The sequence below is a fragment of the Sus scrofa genome, chromosome 2, assembly GCF_000003025.6.
Source record: "Sus scrofa isolate TJ Tabasco breed Duroc chromosome 2, Sscrofa11.1, whole genome shotgun sequence".
NCBI classification, from domain to species: domain Eukaryota; kingdom Metazoa; phylum Chordata; class Mammalia; order Artiodactyla; family Suidae; genus Sus; species Sus scrofa.
In genome coordinates, this window is record NC_010444.4 from 150,524,388 (window position 1) to 150,542,551 (window position 18,164).

The following is an 18,164-nucleotide window of genomic DNA, read 5'->3' on the forward strand; positions in this document are numbered from 1 at the left end:
CGTTAACCCCTGAGCCACGACGGGAACTCCAGCAATACCACTCTTGAGCATCTATCTAGAGAAAACTATAATTCAAAAAGATACATGCACCCCATGTTCACTGCAGCACTAATCATAACAGCCAAGCCACAGAAACAACCTAAATGTCCATTAACAGATGACCAGATAAAGATGTGGTACATATATTCAATGGAATACTACTCAGCCATAAAAAAGAACAAAATAATGCCATTTGCAGCAATATGAATGGAATTATCTAAATGATATCACTTATACATGGAATCTAAAATGTGACACAAAGGAACTTTTATGAAACAGAAACCGACTCACAGACATAGAGAACACATTTGTGGTTGCCAAGGGGGAGGGGAGGTGGCAGAGGGATGCAGTAGGAGTTTGGGGTTTGCAGATGCAAACTATCATATACGGAATGGATAAACAACAAGGTCCCACTACACAGCACAAGGCACCATGTCCAGTATTCTCTGATAAACCATAATGGAAAGCATACATAGGAGTTTCCTGATGGCTCAGCAGGTTCAGCATCCAGTGTTGCCACTGTTGTGACTCTCGTTACTGCTGTAGCGTGGGTTGAATCCTTGGCCCAGGAACTTCTGCATGCCACAGGTGGGGCCAGAAAGGAAGAAAGAAAAAAATACATTTTTTAGAAGAATGTATATATATGTATAACTGAATCACGTTGCTTTACAGCAGGAATTAACATTGTAAATCAAATATATTTCAATTAAAAATAAAAGATGAGGGAATATCCTGAGTCTTTGGAAAGGCACTTAAAGTCTTTGGAAACATGTTAATATTCTAACACAAATACTGCCAAAATGACTTTCTAATATGAAAGAGGCATGTTTATTCCGCTACCTTTACCAGTAATCCAACCAGGCCCTCACAAAGCTCGTTGGGATCTCGGTGCTGTGCCTGCCTGTTTACTCTTCTCTGAGTCCCTTCTGTTTCTTCTCTTAGCCACCATCTGACTGACGAAAGATGAATATTCCTTATTTTATACTGAAACTCATTCCCAATTTTATTTTCTGGTGGAGGAAATCCATCACCTCTAGCCACAGCAAGCGGCTCGTGTTGTCTTAAAGGGTTAATATGGGAGTTTATCCCTTCCTACTCCCTGTCCCCGCAACTGCCACCACCACCACCAGCAGAAGAGAGTGGATAATGAAATCCTTACTTTTTTTTTTTTTAAGTAAAAGTCAGAGACATAAACTGTATCTCAAAACTGCCAGTCCACGCAGTAACTGTAACAGCAGCCTCTGGCCTTGCTGCAGCATATATGCATGGCCTAGTGTCTAACCACCCCGGCTGCGTGATTGGTCAGCAATTTCCAGCACTTGCCTACACTGCCCAGTGAGTCCAGGTCCTTTATCTCACGTGACTGTCACAACCACTACAAAAGCAGAGCAGGGACACTGAGATACAGAGGAGAAACGTTAGAGAGCGAGTAAGCCTCAGAGGGTGGATTTGAACCGATCCGGTGGAGGCTTCGGTCCTTTCTCTGCCACCAGCTCCCTCCCGCCCCCGCCCGCTGGGCCCCGGTCCTGATGCTGAGCCACGGAAGGCCGCGCACCTCAGCCAATGAGGAAAGCGCATCCAGGAGGCGGGCCGGGGAGGCTGCCAATGACAGGGCCTCCCCCCAGAGAGATGCGGCGGAGGCGGGCCTCGTGCTGGAGAGGGACGGCCGCTTGTCCAATGAGAGGCGGCGACCCGCGAGGCTGGACGCGGCACAGCCAGTGGGGCAGCGGGGCGGGGCACGGAGCGCAGAGCCAGCCCGCCAGTGCCCGAGCCGCGGCGTGCTGCTCTCGTCGGTGCCCGCCATGGCCCGTGCCGCCCGGCTCCTGCCCGCGCTGGCCGCGCTCCTCGCCGCCGCCGCTACAGGCGATGCTCGGCCCAGCAAAATCGGTGCGGGGAGGAGCGGGGGGGTGGGGCCCGATCCGGGGAGGGCCGGAGGGAAGGGGGCTGGCAGCCGGGGGCAGCTGGGTGGGGGAAGGGGAAGGCAGCTGGGCGAGGGAGGGGTTCTCGGGAGGGGAGCCGCGGGGAGAAGAGCGGAGGCCCTGCAGCCCGGCGAGGAGGGGGACCGCAAGAGGCACGGTGCCCATAAGGGCGACGGCCTGGGCTTGGGACCAGGGCTACCTGGGGCGGAAAAGAGGCTTGAGCAGGCCTGGCCACTCATCTTACCGGAAAGTCCAGGAGCACTGAGCATGGGCTGTGGACCTGGCTCTTTGCCAGGTGCCCCCAGGAACGAGACTCTGGCCTGTCTGGATGCTGTGAACCATCCATACTGAGGGTCACGGAGTAGCAGGCGCAGTGCCCCAGAGTCCCCGTCTGCACAATTCCAGGAAGTTAGTGCTCGACCGTGCATCTGGAGGGGGCACTTCGTCCAGTCTCTGCGGCTCTGGGAGGGCTTCCTAGAAGGACCGGCTCAGCCAGAACCTCGCGGGGGGGTAGGAGGCAGTCCTAGGGGAGACAGAACCCACCGTAAGGCCTCTGGGGAGAGACCTGCTGAATGACAAAGCGGGGGATTTTTAACAGCAGTCTTTTCCTTTATGTCCCCTTTTTCAACATTTGCTTATGGAAGTTTTCCAAGGTAGAGGAGAGGTGACAGAATTACATAGTGATCACCTGTGCCCCCACCACCTAGGTCCGCTGTTAAGAGGCTGCTGCTATATCGGCTTTGTCACGTACCACCCCACGGCCATCAAGCCAGCCTGCACTTTAATGCATTTCAAAGTAAATGCAAACATCAGGACTTTTGCTAAATACTGCGTGTATATTGCTCACCAGCATTCCGTACTGTTTACAGCTTTTTCCTTCATAACATTTGTCATTTTAATTCTGCGTGGCTCAAAGATCAAGTCCTGTGTGTAGGAAATCCCCGTAGGCAGAGCCGCTGGGCTCCTAGCGTGGGAGGAGAGTCCCTGCTCTGCTCGGCCGGCCTCCACGCAGCCCAGCTGGCACGGAGGGCTGTGCGGTGGGACCACCCCCGGCGTGGTGGGGCGAGGGCAGTGTGCAGGCCTCTTAGATTACCAAAGCACAGCTCAGGCCGTAAAGGGGTAAACCAGGCTGGGACTGGCCATTTAGTGTTCAGAGGAAAGGGGGTCCTGAGTGGGCCGAGGGAGGAGGCCGACTCTGAGCCAGGCTCGGAGGAGGAGGAGCGGGGGGGCAGTATCCGCAGGTGCAGGGCAACGGCGGCAGAGCGGGACGCTTCCCACTGACCACTGAGGCAGGGGCAGGGCCTCCCCACAGCTCTACTGCAGACCCTGGTGCCTGCCTTACTCCAGCAGGCCCCCCTTCACCCCAGGGGTCTTCAGGGCGGGGTGCTCGCCAGTGCCAAGGTGCCCTGTAGCTTTCTGTGTTGTCCTCGGCCCTCAGACAAGAGCCCCTGTCCATCCTTGGTGCTGAGGACTCCCCCACAAGGGGAAGGAGGAGCTTCCTGCTCAGACGGCTTGGCCCTCCGACTCCTGCATGATCAAATCCCAACACCTCGTTGTGGCCCTGGGCCCTTGAAACTCGCCCCCGCGGTTCCACACGGCCCCTGTGGGTGCTGTTCCTGCAGAGGATGTGCTTCAGCACACGGGCCGAGCCAGCTGTCCTCCAGGGTCCCGGCCAACGTGGCTTCTCTTGTGAAGCCTGGGGCCCAAGCCTGCGGGCAGAATTCACTGCTCCTTCCTCTGGGGCCCCTGGTTGCACTGGGTGACGCACTGTCACAGCTGACTGACATGAGTCTGCGGCCCTTCCCCTGCCGGTGCTCAGGGAGGCAGAAGCCCTCTGTCCGATGCATCCCATGTCTCAGGACATCTTACCAGAGACCAGAGAGTGGGTGTCAGGTCGAGGGCATCGAATGAGCCAGTTCTCCATGAGGTGGGGCCTTCAGCTTCCCTGTGGCCCTAGGGCAGCTTCCAGGCCCTGTGACAGCAGTTTCTCTGGAGAAAAAAATGGGTAACTTGGGGCTTTGTTGAAGGGGGGGCGGGGCGGGGAGCATGTTGGTTTAAAAGGCCAAGGGCCTCCTGGGAAGTGGTTCTGTGAACACTGAGAGGAAGGCAGTGGTTTATTCCTTCAAGATGCAACAGCTAGAGAGCTCCCTGCCTGCCGGGATCTGGGGACACAGTCACCTGGCCAGAGTCCTTAAACGGACCACCTGAGGACAGTGGGCAGTGGACCAGGCCTGTGCCGTGATTCCACCCAGGAGGGACCCTTGCCTGTCTCAGGGGTCAGGCAAGCCAGCCACAAAGGACAGGCAAGGGTCAGAGAGGCAGCTGGGCCAAGGGTGACAGTTCAGGGCCAAGGGAGCAGCACGGACCAAGGAATGGGGGTCGGGGAACAAAGGTCGTGCTTCGTGGCCCAGAGCTCGGGACAGAGCAGGAGGGCTGGGCGCGGAGGAGGAAAGGAACGAGCAGGGCCCAGATCCCAAGAACCGTGGATCCGGGCCCACCCGACACGAACTGGGAGGCTCTGGGCCCAACGTGGGTCCGGTCAGGCCACATCTCACCAGAAGTATCTCGTTCCCCCGGTGGGTCGGTTACTAGACTCTTGAGTGAAGGGACGCCGTGTCTTGGATCCTCGGGGGGCCGTCTGACTCGGGAGCTTCTCAGCTGCTTCCTGTCCTCTCGGTGCGCGTTAGCGGTTGGCATCTGTCTGGACAGCGGTTCCGGGCAGCATCTCAGAGCCCTATCCGATGACACGCTTTTCTCAGTGACTCAGATGAGAGTATCGATGGAGAAAGTGGACGAGCCTCTGAACCAAGTTTGCAAAGAACAGGAGGGCAGACGGCGTCGCGATGACAGTGAACGGGGCAGGACTCACGAGGGCATTAATAAGGCTGAAACTGCGCGGCCAGGCCCAGCGTGGCCTCCGTGGTCGGGGCAGCCCTCCCCGGGGGGCAGCCCTCCCTGGGGGGCACCGCAGACACGGCAAAACAGATGTGGAGGTGACGCACGTGCCAGGTGGCAGGTCGGACTAGGCCACGGCCTGCCTGGCGTCCTCAGAGGACGATTTGAGGCTGTGCTTACCGTATCCATCGCAGCCACGCTCACCTCGGCCTGGCACGGAGGCAGCCACAGACCGTGCGCTGGAGCAAGGGTGTGGCTGTATTCCAAGAAAACTTGGCTGGCAAACCAGGCATCTGCCTCAGTTTGGCCGCTGGGCTGTGGGTTTGCCAACCCCCGGATTAGGAAGTGGATTCCTGGTGCCCGTCCCCCACCCGGTTTTCCCCCGTTCAGAGGGAGGTGAGATACGGACAAAGGGATGAGTGGGTACAAGATGAAACTGGTGCTTGCAGGCGAAGCATCCTGAATTCCGAGATTCCTTCCCGTCCTTCTGCTGCTAACTGGTCTTTTTCTTTATAAGGGTCATCGTAGGTGGCAGTTTTCGGGTTGCCCTCTGCTCTCTGTTAATAGCTTTACTACAAACTAGCGTGCAGCTCAGATTTCCTTTCTGAGGTGCTGTGACCCGTCTCACACCCACCGCTCTGTCTCTCCCCGCGCCTGCCGACAGCCGTGGTGGGAGCCGGAGTCGGGGGCTCGGCCGTGGCCCATTTCCTCCAGCAGCACTTTGGCCCCCGGGTGCAGATCGACGTGTTTGAGAAGGGGACTGTGGGCGGCCGCCTGGCCACCATCTCGGTCAACAAGCAGCACTACGAGAGCGGGGCTGCCTCCCTCCACTCCCTGAGCCTCCACATGCAGGACTTCGTCAAGCAGCTGGGTGAGTGCGCCGGCCGCCCGCGCCTGGGGCTGGGGTCTCGGGCAGGCCGCCATCCGGCCCTTCCCAGATAGCGTGACTCGGGTCAAGGCCAGAAAGCCGTGCCGCCCAAGCTCCTCATCTTACAGATGGAGCAGCCGAGTCCGGAGGGGGAAGGCCCTTGCCTGAGGTCACACGGTGAGTCAGTTCCGGAGCCCGGGTTACAGCTCAGCTTGGGCTCCCAGGCCAGGCTCTTTCCCTTCAGGTTGCTGCTCCATCCTAATCGTCAGAATCAGAAAGGCACCTGCACCCTCCTAGGTGGTTCAGAGGCACGACCCCGAATCCTCCCTACCAGCCTGCAAGGCGAGTGCTGTTCCCCTCCCCAGAAAACCGAGGCTCAGAAAGCGTGTACACCTCGTCTGAGGCCCTGCAGCTAGCGAGTGAGAGCCGAGATGCGGCCCCAGCGGCCCTCTCGGGCGCGCGCACGCACGCACGCGCGCACACACACACACACATGCACACACAGTTGGATGCAGACCTTCCGCTTCACTCACACACACACACACACACACACACTGTTGGATGCAGACCTTCCGCTTCACTCACACACACACACACACACACACTGTTGGATGCAGACCTTCCGCCTCACTCACACACACACACACACACACACACACACACACACTGTTGGATGCAGACCTTCCGCTTCACTCACACACACACACACACACACACACACACAGTTGGATGCAGACCTTCCACTTCACACACACACACACACTGTTGGATGCAGACCTTCCGCTTCACTCACACACACACACACACACACGCACACACAGTTGGATGCAGACCTTCCGCTTCACTCACACACACACACACACACACACACACACACTGTTTGATGCAGACCTTCCGCTTCCCACAAGGGATCCCGCAGGTGCACTCACAGATGCGCGGGGTGGCAGGCAGATGGGGTCACTCATTACAGCATCGTTTATAACAGCAAAAGCGTGAAAATATCCTCACTGCCCACCCGCCGGGATCTGAGATTAAAGAAAGTGTTACGTACAGAACAGACTTTGGAGCAGCCAGGGTGCGGACGTCCTGTGGGCGCAGGTACAGCACAATCTCTGAGACGCGCGTCAGGAGGTTCAGAGCAGCGTCTACAATACATAGTGGTCGGGGAGGAGTCACTCAGAGGCGTGTCCCTGACTGTAAGTGTTTGCACAAAATAGCTCTGGAGGGATGCTGAAGGAATTACTTCCTAGCTGCCTCTGGGGAGGGGGACCTGGTGACTCCGGGATGGGAGCTGTGAGCCTCCACGTGGCCTCTGTGCCCAGGTCAGCCATTCCAACACGAGCCCTGGGGCCGTCTGCCCCTGGACGGTCCAGGACGATGGCTGAAGTTCCCTTGTTCTTGGCTGAGTGGATCCCCTGTTAGAAAAACAAAATGTGACCCGGTTCCTTAAATGTCCTGTCTTTGTTGACTCACCAGGCCAGGTATCTTCCCAGCGTATTGTCTGCTGTTCTTTATTTCTTTTTTTTTTTTTTGTCTTTTTGTCTTTTCTAGGGCCGCTCCTTCGGCATATGGAGGTTCCCAGGCTAGGGGTCGAATCGGAGCTGTAGCCACTGGCCTACGCCAGAGCCACAGCAACGCAGGATCCAAGCCGCGTCTGCAACCTACACCACAGCTCACGGCAACGCCGGATCCGTAACCCACTGAGCGAGGCCAGGGATCGAACCCGCAACGTCATGGTTCCTGCTAGGATTCGTTAACCCCTGAGCCACGACGGGAACTCCTGTCTGCTGTTCTTGAACATGCAGCACAGGTGCACACACTGCTGTGTTCATCTCCCCCACGGAGCCAGTCCCAGGGCACCCTTCGGGGAGGCCCCGAACGGAAGCTTCACGCATCGCCGGGTCCCCTGGTGGCCCTGGGAAGGGGACCTGAGGGCCTTGTCCTGTCTCGGCAGGGCTGCGGCACCGGCGAGAGGTGGGAGGCAGGAGTGCCATCTTCAACGGGGAGAGCCTGGTGCTGGAGGAGACCGACTGGTACCTGCTGAACCTCTTCCGCCTCTGGTGGCACTACGGCATCAGCTTCCTGAGGCTGCAGCTGTGGGTGGAGGAGGTCATGGAGAAGTTCATGAGGTAGGGCTGGGCGGAGCCGGCGGGGGGCATCCCGGGGCGAGAGGAGGAGGGGTGCCCAAGGCACCGGCTGGACTGTACCCTGGTGGGAAGGAAAGGGTACTGCGGGGTCAGAACCCAGCACAATCCCGCCCAGCATCAGGAAGGTACTTCCTTGGCGCAGCAGTGGTTGGCCTCTGGGGTGGCCCCACCAGCATCCTCTTGCCCTTGGCTACCCTGGCCCACGGAAGCGTGGGTTGCAAGGTCAGCCACCTACAAGGACCACCTCGGGCGGGATGAGTGAAGCACTTACGGGGAAGGGATGGAGAGGGGGCAGGGCCCTGCAGAGCCAGGCCCCGTCTGAAGGGGCAGCCAGCTGTCTGCTCCAGCCACCTGCCGGCCACACCTGGCTAGATCGTCCAGTGCTGCAGCAGAAGCTGGAAATCCGGAGTTACAGGTGAAATCTCTGTTCCTCAAGGGAGGCAACCAATTCAACTCATAAGGCAAAGGAAACTCATCCGCAGGCCACAGGCGGCCTGTGGGCCACCGTTGACTGTCTCTGCTGTCCCCCAGACCCCTCCAGAACACACACCGTTCTTTCCCACCGTCTCTCTTCCTTGGGTCCGGCCCCCTCCCCGTCACCTCCAGATAACAAGGACAAGCGGGCTGGTGTCACTGTGTTCACGCTGCCTTCTCCACTCGGCAGGCTGGCACCCAGCTCTCCCCTGAAGTCCCTCCTGGAGGCTCCCTGTGTCCTGGCCCCGACACAGGCTCCAGCGTCGGGCGCTCAGGCAGGGCCTCCCGTGCTGGACGCCTCCGCGTTCCCGCTCTGACCGCGCTTTGCGTGGCGCATCCTCCCATTCTCTCTGCGTCCCCCGACGTGAGTCTTTCCTCCTTCTCTTCTGAGGTTTTCCTCTCGTGTCAGCTTTACCCAAACTCTCCCTTTGGCAGGTCACCTCTGCCACCAGCCCCGGTTTCCCCTGAAGCTTCCGACTCACGAAGCGGTTACTTTGTTTCTGTTTTTTGGTCACACCTGTGGCACGCGGAAGTTCCCAGCAGCAACCCGAGCCACGCAGTGACAACGCCAGGCCCTTAACCCGCTGTGGCACGAGAGCGCCCTGGGCAGACGGTTTCGAACTGCTTCCTGGACGCCCCTGTCTGGGTGTCCCGTCTGTCACCCAACTCCACACACTCACAGCTGCCCAGAGGCAGCGTGTCAAAGACCATCCATCCGACAGCCATCTGTGACGACTCCAGGCAAATGCCAGTCCCTGGGGTTGGGGCAGGTGGGGGGAGCAAGAGGGGGTGAGCGGGAGTCCTAGCAGACTGAGCCAGAGGGAGGGACGGGCTAGGCTGGCAGAGAGAGTGACGACTTTGGCCCAAGGCAGCTGCCATCGGGCCCACCGTGGTCCTAGAAGCCAGGGCAGAATGAAGCTGCTACAGCAGGGGGCGGGTGTCAGCGGGCGGTGGCACGGCCCCCTCTGGGACATCAGGCAGGGAGTGGCTCGAGGGGTGACACGGTGGTCAGTCAGCTGAGCCTCGAGGTAAAGCCGGGTCTGGGGGTCCTTTCCTCCGAGCCTTCCCCTAGGCGGGCAGGCCCTCCACAGCCCGTGACCAGGCCAGAGGCGCATAACCAGCCTCCCCTCCCGCCCGGCGAGGCCCGGCCGCAGGTAGGAGCTGAACGGCCTCTGCACAAGGGCCCTGGCTCCGTGTGTCTCCAGGATCTACAAGTACCAGGCCCACGGCTACGCCTTCTCGGGCGTGGAGGAGCTGCTCTACTCCCTGGGGGAGGCCGCCTTCATCAACATGAGCCGGCGCTCCGTGGCCGAGTCCCTGCTCCGGGTGGGCGTCAGCCAGCGCTTCATCGACGACGTCGTCTCGGCCGTCCTGCGGGCCAGCTACGGCCAGTCGGCAGCGATGCCCGCCTTTGCCGGTGAGCCGCCAGCCCCGGGCTGCCCCCGTGCTTCCGCAGCCCCTGCGACAACCCCCCGTCTACCGGCCTCAGCGCGGCTGCCCGCGCAGCGCACCACAACCCCGATTCTGGCCTCCGGCCTCCAGTTTCCGAGCTGGCAGCAGATGGTGAGAGCGAGCTTCAGGCTCACGTCCAGGGTGCCTTGGCCACTCTTGCTGGAGTCGGGTTAAGGCCTCTGGGCCCCTGGCTGACCACCTATTAGAGCAGCTAACGTCCCCAGCTCATCCCTGGGCCAGTGGGCACATGCACGGGCCACCCTCCAGCACAGGCCACAGGTCTGCCCCGAGGCGGGGTGCTGCTCTTGGCCTTGAAAGAGGTGGGAGGAGGTTATGGGGGAGAGGCCTTGCGGCCGAGGCACCGGGCGGGCACTCGCTGGCCTGCAGAGCCGGCCCTTCTCTTCCCCTCCCTTGTGGGGCGCAGCCCGTCTCGAGGCTTGACATTCCACGCGCCTGGCCCCAAATGTGACGTCTAGCTGGCCCCTTCTGCAGAGCTGCAGGCTCGCGTGTCGGCACTGGAAGTGCTAACGGGTGGCTGGGGCTCAGCGCGTCCAAACCTGCGTTTCTGACCTTCCTTCCCCTGGAGCCTGCCCCTCCCAGCATCTCCCGGCTTGGCTGGTAATGACTCCCCTTGTCACTGGGGCCAGAACTTGAGTCACTTCTTTCTCTCACCTCCTTTGAGTCGAGCGCCCGGAAAGCCCATCGGCTTCAGAGCCCACACACACCCAGCACCTCCTGGTCCGAGCTCCCAGCCACCCTCGCCTGCGTCACTGCAGGTCTCCTACCAGGCCCCCGCCCCGCCCCAGGCTGTGCCCACACGCCAGCCAGACGGTCCTCTTCCAACAAAAGGCAGGCTCGTCAGAGGAGTCTGCTCTCCTTGAAATAAAACCAAAGTCCTTCCAGCGACTGTCGGGGCCCCACCACCTCCGGCTCGCTCACCCAGCCCAGCCCTCCGCCTCCTCGCCCGTCGTGTTCCAGTCCCACCTCTGTGCGGCCACCCCGGTGCCTGAAGCATTCTTCCCAGAGACGCCCTCTGGGTAAACTCTTGCTCCCCCCAGTCTTTGTGACGATGTTGCCTCATCACGGAGGCCGGGCCCCCTCCTGTCCCGACAGGCCCCGTCCCCAGGCCCTGCGGCTGACCTCTTCCCGGAGGCCGAAGCGACCTGTCTCTCTCCTCCCACTAGAACACAGGCTTCCCAGAGGACTCTGTGTCCCGTTTACTGACGAACCCTCACGACGGCGCCATCACCCCATCACGGGCCCTCAGCCTTCCCCCCACCCCCCGAAGAAAGGAATGCAAACGTGTGTGATTAACAAGCGCCTTCCACACGCCCAGGGCACCGCTCCACTGGCCCTTGGCACGGCCACCCCCTTCCCACCCCCGAGGCCCTGCCTGGGGTCCCCTCAGAGAGGCCACCCTGCTCACGCTTCCGCCACCGTGTGTGGCCTTCAGGACGTCCTCACCTGCCGCAGGCCACCCACTTCACGTGCAGGACTGGACGTGTGCAGACTGCGCCTCTGTCCCCACGCTCCTGCCACTGCCAGAGAAAGCCCACACCGACAGCCAGCACGCCCCAGCCTTGCAGCCCGCGGCAGCCGCCAACCTCCCCCGTGTCTGGGTCTGCCCGTGGCGGGCGGTCTGCGTCAACAGACTCACGCTGTCTGGGCTCTTGCACTGGCTCTTGCACGGAGCATTGGGTTTTTACTTCTTAACACTGTGAATCTGTTGTATTTATTTGTTGTGTCGGTGCCCCGTGACGGGGTGGGAAGGACGTCTTGGCCTGTGAGCGAGGCCGGGGAGGGTGGAGCCGAGAACCCGCCAGCCAGCCCCGCTTCCCTCTGCCAAGGAGCCAAGTCACCGGCCAGCCCCCTGCCCTCGGCCTGAGGGCCACGTCCTCAGCCAGCCCTCTCTCTGCCTAGGAGCCATGTCACTGGCAGGGGCGCAGGGCAGCCTGTGGTCAGTGGAGGGCGGCAACAAGCTGGTCTGCTCCGGGCTGCTGAAGCTCACCAAGGCCAACGTGATCCACGCCACGGTCACCTCTGTGACCCTGCAGCAGACAGGTGAGTCGACAGGGCGGGGCCGGGGCCACGCCGTTCCTGGACGGCGAACACGCCCACATTCTCTGTGCCCGAACCCTGGTCTGCGACCTCCCGGGGTGGCTCCGTAGAGCCAGTGGGAAGCCCAGCACTGACACCAGAGGGCACTGTTGTCCCGAGTCAAGCGACCGCGCCCTCAGGCCGAGCCTCCCCCGACCGCAGCCCAGGGCTGCCCCGCAGCCGCGCATCGGGGCAGCCTCGCTGCCCTGGGCGGGGTCTCCCTTGGTGCCGGGGCCCCCCAGCGGCAGACGGGCGGGGAGACACCGAGGACGAAGCTGAGGCCTGTGCCCTCGTGCCCCCCTCCAGACGGGAAGCCCCTGTACCAGGTGTGGTACGAGAACGAGGCGGGCGTGGGCTCTGACTACTACGACATCGTGGTCATCGCCACGCCCCTGCACCCGGACAGCGGCAGCTCCATCACCTTCGGGGCTTCGACCCGCCCATCGCCGTCGCCCAAGGCCCTTTCCAGCCCACCGTGGTCTCCCTGGTCCACGGCTACCTCAACTCCTCCTACTTCGGCTTCCCCGACCCCAAGCTCTTCCCCTTCGCCACCATCCTCACCACCGACTTCCCCAGCTTCTTCCTGGCCCTGGACAACCTCTGCCCCGTCAACGTCTCGGCCAGCTTCCGGCGCAGGCAGCCGCAGGAGGCCGCCGTGTGGCGGGTCCGGTCCCCACAGCCCCTCCTCCGGTCCCAGCTCAAGACCCTCTTCCGCTCCTACTACTCGGTCCAGACGGCCGAGTGGCAGGCCCACCCCGTCCACAGCCCCCACGGCCCGCTCCCGCGCTTCATGCTGCACGACCAGCTCTTCCACCTCAACGCCCTGGAGTGGGCGGCCAGCTCCGTGGAGGTGACAGCTGTGGCCGCCAAGAACGTGGCCCTGCTGGCTTTCAACCGCTGGTACCAGGACCTGGACAAGATTGACCAAAAGGATCTGATGCACAAGGTGAAGACGGAGCTGTGAGGCCTGGGGGCCCAGGGAGCGGCCGGCCGAGCTGAAGGAGGGGCCCCCCACCGCCACCGCACCCCCTCTGTCCCCTCAGGCGGAGCGTCCTTCAGACCCCGGGGCTGCGGAGCGCCGGCGCCCTCCAGCACGGGTCCCGGAGGACCCCCCGCCTCTCCAGCGAAACCATCCTCCCGGGGGAGCCTCTCGACGGGAGAGGGGGGAAGGGAAGGACGTTCCCGCCCTCTATCCGCTTATTTATTTTTTTTAAGAAGAAATAAAAACCCATCTCAAGCTGCTTCTGACTTGGTTTTCTGAGAGGACACCGTGAGGACTCTGGGAGGCCGTGGAAGGCAGAGAACTCGGAATCCGATTTCTTGGTGCGTCCCCTGCCAGCTCCCAAAAGGCACCTGAGGCAGTGCTTTCCAGAAATCAGACGGCTCCCCGCAGAGGGGAGGTCAGAAAACCTAGGACAGGGCGCCGGCGCCTGTTCACTGCAGGCACCTTAGATGCAAAGTGCCCAGTTGAGAACTGACTGCACGACAGTCCAGCCTCTGGATCCCCCTGCGGGTGGGGGAGGCGACCGTGGAAGGACACAAGGGAGAAAGGCTGCCCGAGCAGAGAGCTGCCCGTGAGCTCGAGCCTCACGGCAGCCAGTGGCAAAGGGAGCATCGCAGGCGAAGGAGGCGCCTGGGAGGACCGACCCTCTGCCCGGAAAGCGAGGGCTGAGCAAGAACACGGCCCATCCGCCTGGGAGAAGCCAAGTTCCCGGCGGCGGAGAGCGTCCAGCCCAGACATTCGCCGCAGAGCAGAAGGTAGTGGGATGGCGTTCAGGTGAGGACGCCCAGGTCCCACCCCGACCTGCTAAACACGCCTCGGGGGAGGACGCAGACACCAAGAGGACACCAGGCTGCCGAGGACCTGGACGTCAGGACTTCCTAGACGCCCCAGAGGTCATCAGCCCTTGTCCCTCGTCTGGTAGAGGTGGAGCTACAAGGCCAAAGCGAGAAGAGAACTGGCCCCAGGTCTCCCAGTGAGTTCGCAGAACTGGGCTTCAGCCTGGAGCTTCTCCTTGGAATTAACTGAATTCGGCGTGGGGCAAAGTACCCTTCACGCAGGCAGAGGCTCCGTGGCCTCTGAGTCGCTTTTACTGGGCTTTCCTGTTTTACTAGGCAGAGGTGACAGCAGGGGTGGCGGACCGGCTGGTGCTTTTAAAGGGCACGGGCACGGGCGCACGCCTCTCGGTCGTCGCAGGAAGGAAGACCGCTCCCCAGTGCGACAGAGGACGACAGGTCAGCTAGCTGAAGCGACAGAGGGCCTCGCTGGTTATGATGAAGGGCCGGGGCCGCGCCAGCACCGAGCACGGCGAGGTGCCCTGCCTCCTCTCAAGGGCAGAGACGGCTGCCCACAGCCGCCAGCGTCAGAGGGTCTTCTCCCACGAGGACCCATGAAGCAAAGTCTGGGCTCTGGGCCCCTGTGGAACCAATTCCTGGGGCCGAGAGAATGCCACGTGCTGACGGGCTCTGGGCTCAGCGGCTGGCCGAGTACCTGGGACACTGGGGACGAGACTAAACTGATGGGCTTAGAACAGTCAGGTCCCACCGCGGCACCAAGGGTCTCATCCAAGATCAAAGGGGGGAGCCGGCTCTGGAGAAAGGCACAGTGTCGCCCAGGCGGGGACGGGGCGGCGCCCTCCCCTCCTCCCAGGTCCACAGAGATCCATGTGCAGCGGCCTCTTTTCACGGCCGGGGTCAGACGTGACGATGGCACGGGCCGTCGCCATGTGGCTGAGGACCGGGGCGTGGGGCCAATACCAGTCTTGTCCCTGACAGCCCCCCCCCCCCCGCATCCCTAAGGACATGTGCACAGAAGAGGCACCAGGGCAGCCCCGTGTGATCCCCAGCCTGGCCGCAGTGGGGCGGGCTGGTCCTTCCGAAGCTCCCTGTCCCTGGGTGGGCAGGCCTGGCCAGCTCAGGACAGCAGCCAGCCACGCCGCCTGCTGCCACGAGCCCAAAGCTGAGGGCTGGCTCCCACCGCCCCTCTGCCCACAAGGAGAGGCCAGAGGTTCCAGAAGGCAGCCCCCAAGGGCCCCCAGCTCTCTGGGAGGGGAGAGAGCAGTTGCCAAGACAGAACCCTACAATCTGCCAAATAAACAGGAACGAGGCATCGCCACCTCAGTAGTGCCGGGATGTGGTAAATGTTTACAACTACCCCAGAGCAGGTCACCCAGCAAAATTCAGACGTGGGGGGAGGGGGGCGTTCGGGGGGAGAGCATGTCTTGCTCCTGACTCAGGAGGAGCAGGTCGTGGGCCCCCCCCCCAGGGGCATTCATTCACCAAGTGCTGCACCCCTCGCCTGCGCTGGGCGCTCACTCTGCCGCGGGCCAAAGATGCAGCGCTGGACGGCAGATGGGGCGTCTGTTCTCATGGAGTGAGGGTTTCTCACCAGACAGTGGAAAACACAAGCACCACTTAGAATCAGAGCAAAGGAGGTTCCGGGGTACAGTGCAGAGCTGGCTCTCCAAGGGCCTCAGCTCCTCCAGGTGCCAGCCACACTCGTGAGTTCAGAACCGTGAAGCTGGAGGAGAGCCTGGGGATGCCCAGATCCCACCTGCTCATTTCAGAGCAGGAAACGGCCGCCAGAAAGAGGCAAGGCCGCGGCCGCGTCCCGCCAGCTGGCACCTGCGCGTCTCCGTGTCTGAGGAGGAGGACGGCCGGCCCCGCCCAGAGGAGTCTCCCCACCTACTGCCCACGCCCTGGGGCTCCCAGGCCCTTACCCCGCAGAAAGGCTCTGGAGGCCGTGGGTCCCTTGGCTGCAGCTGAAGTCTTAAGGCCTGGAGAGCAGCTGCGGGGCCTCAGGCAAGAGCAGCCCCTCGGGAGGAGGCGGCTGCGGACAGATCAGCCTGCACTGGCACATGAAGTCTGTTTCCATGTGTCTGGAACCGGGCCGAAGCTTCCCGGGATAATTTTAGCCAGAATCCACTCTAGAACAATACCAAAAAAGGTAAGGTGCTTGCCAGCGCAGACAGGCACATACCTAACCACCGCCCTTTCATGAATGGGCCCTGCAAAGCCTGCGAACTAGAGCTGCCTCGGGCGCTGAGGCTGGCAGCCAAGGAACGACTCCTCTCCCGCTGCTGCCCTCTGACTGAAACTAACGCTCAGTGCCAACTAGTCTCAGCCTCAGAAATCGGCCTGAGCCCCTCAGCTGTTTTCGGGGTGGAAGGTATTTTTAGCCCCTAGAACAGCTGATTTAGCATGCGTCGCAGGACTGGGAGGGCGGGGAGGACTGAATCGCAGGGGCGGAGGGGGTGGCGGGGGGTGGGGGGCTCAGCATCCGGGGCTCAGGAGCCTGCAGGGCTTTAGGACCAGTCTGTCCACGCTGCCTTTTGAATCAGCAAAGGGTCTTGGTACAAGCCAGTGGCCCTCAAAGTGCGGTCCCCCTGTCAGCGGTGGCAGTGTCACCTGGGGAGCGCGGCATTAGAAAGGCAGGGTCGCAGCCCCCACCTCAAACCTACTGACTCAGAAGCACTGTGTTTAAACAAGGCCTCCAGGGGATTCGGGTGCAGCTACGCGTGAGGCAGCGCGTCATCCAACCAGACCCCTTGTGCGCAGGGCGGGTGAAAGCCGTGGGCGCCGCTGCTCTCCACCCCCGAGCCTTTGTGCAAAGCCAGGGGTCTGCAGACCAGAAGGGCAAACGCACACGAGAACGCCAGGCTTGCTGGCCCACCGGAGAAAGCCTGCTCCGCCCCAGCAGCCCCAAGGCTCCTCTCTGGGTCTCGGTCGGACCTGCGGTGCACCTCAGAGCTGAAGGCAACCACGCAGACCACCCCCGCTCCCGAGGGGGAACCTCCTTCCAGAGACGGGCAGCTCGCTGCTTCTAAAGGGCTTGTTTGCCGTGGCCCCGACCTAACCTGGGAGGCCCCCTCGCGTCCCCGCCTGCACAGCTTTGTACCAACCAAGCTCCACTCCCATGGCTGAAATGTAGGCTTATCAACTCCAATTCAAGAACGCGTCTGGCCATCCCAAGTGGTAGGAATGAACGAAACGTTTAATGCGCTGTCTCCGCGGTGGAGGCCTCCGGGTGACGGGTCCTCCTTCGTCTCTGCCGGAATCGACCTCCCACGGCTTTTGGCTTCGGAGCCCCAGGAGCAGACCCGAGGTCTCGCTTCACCCGCCGCTGCCTGGCTCGCGGCTGGGGGCGCGGGGAGAGCGTCTCAGAAGATGCAGGTGCAGCCCACGGCGATGGTCTCCATGACCGCGCGCTGGCGGCAGGGCCCGGTGCGCGGCGGCAGGGGGCAGAGGCGGCGGCGCACGGGCACCTGGCTGAACACGGGCACGCTCACCATGCTGCGGTCCTCCTGCATGGTGAAGGGGTTCACACAGCCCAGACACAGGCACCGCGCCTCCGGCAGGTCCGCGGGGATGCGGCTGGGGTCGTGGTTGATGCTGTGAGAGGCGGGAGAGAACGCAGGGTAGAAGGAGGTTGTCGAAGAGGGGCCGCCCCCCAGTCCCCGCCCGGCCGAACCCGGGGTTTCCATTCCACTGCAAGACTGTGCCATGCTGGGGGGGGCAGTGCCCTCGCAGACCTGCAGCCTCAGTACCATCCCGGAGCTGTTAGAAAAGCACTCTCTCTCACCGTCCAGGCCTCCTGAATCAAAACCTGCATGCTACTCCTACTTTTTTTTTTTTTTTGCTTTTTAGGGCCACACCCGCGGCACATGGAGGTTCCCAGGCCAGGGGTCGAATGGGAGCTGTCGCCGCCGGCCTGCACCACAGCCACAGCAACACGGGATCTGAGCCACGGCCAGGGATGGAACCCACGTCCTCATGGATCCTAGTTGGGCTCATTTCCACTGAGCCACACGGGGAACTCCCCCTGCAGACTCCTAAGGGCCACGAGAAGTCCGGGGCAGGTAAAGCAGAGGCCCAGTCGCAGAGGACCTTTATGGGCCCTTCCAGCTGCCACGTTCCGGGTATGGGAGCCACTAGCGGCATGTTTACGTTTAAATTAATCAAAATTAGCTCCTTCCACGTTGGACTCTTCCCTGCCACAGAAAGTTCTCCTGGACGTGCTGTTCCAGCGTCTCAGGACATAAGTCATGTGGCTAAAAACCTTTGGCCTGAGTTCCTGAGTGAGGATCCCCCAGGGCCAGCCCTTCTTGTCAGTATTGCCCCAGCTCGTGCGCACGCGGCCCCTCTGTGTGCCAGATGCCCTGCAGGGCGGTGGAGCCACCCCCGAGCTGGGAAGCTTCACCTGGGGAGCACCCTGACCCGGCAGCCTGGCCATGGACCCTGATCACGGGGCGACGTATCCAACACCACCTCCTG

At 61.6% G+C, this 18,164-nt stretch overlaps 2 protein-coding genes across 19 annotated transcripts in view; one reads left to right on the forward strand and one right to left on the reverse strand.

Moving 5' to 3' along the window:
* The window catches only part of IL17B (interleukin 17B), a 70,030-nt gene that overhangs the window by 10,777 nt on the left and 41,089 nt on the right, over positions 1-18,164 (reverse strand). For 13 of the 18 annotated variants that reach the window (XR_002342009.1, XR_002341999.1, XR_002342007.1 and 10 more), the window contains 9 exons: positions 16,793-17,282; positions 15,611-15,817; positions 7,650-7,929; positions 6,965-7,136; positions 6,773-6,866; positions 4,514-4,692; positions 3,828-3,947; positions 2,203-2,481; positions 512-614 (listed from right to left, as the gene is read on the reverse strand). Coding sequence is in view for 1 of the 18 variants with exons in the window: in XM_021085004.1 (XP_020940663.1) it covers positions 17,051-17,282 (232 nt within the window). In the remaining 17 variants the exon portion in view is untranslated. Of the gene's footprint in view, positions 1-511; positions 615-2,202; positions 2,482-3,827; positions 3,948-4,513; positions 4,693-6,772; positions 6,867-6,964; positions 7,137-7,649; positions 7,930-15,610; positions 15,818-16,792; positions 17,283-18,164 lie in introns of those variants that run through there. The other 5 variants (XR_002342002.1, XR_002342001.1, XR_002341996.1 and 2 more) reach the window with 4 other exon arrangements.
* On the forward strand, positions 1,615-15,006 carry PCYOX1L (prenylcysteine oxidase 1 like). Its single transcript, XM_003124085.4, is given in 7 exon segments — positions 1,615-1,926; positions 5,518-5,724; positions 7,676-7,850; positions 9,548-9,759; positions 11,715-11,855; positions 12,198-12,314; positions 12,317-15,006. Coding segments are annotated over 7 exon segments (1,476 nt in total). The 5' UTR covers positions 1,615-1,841; the 3' UTR covers positions 12,856-15,006.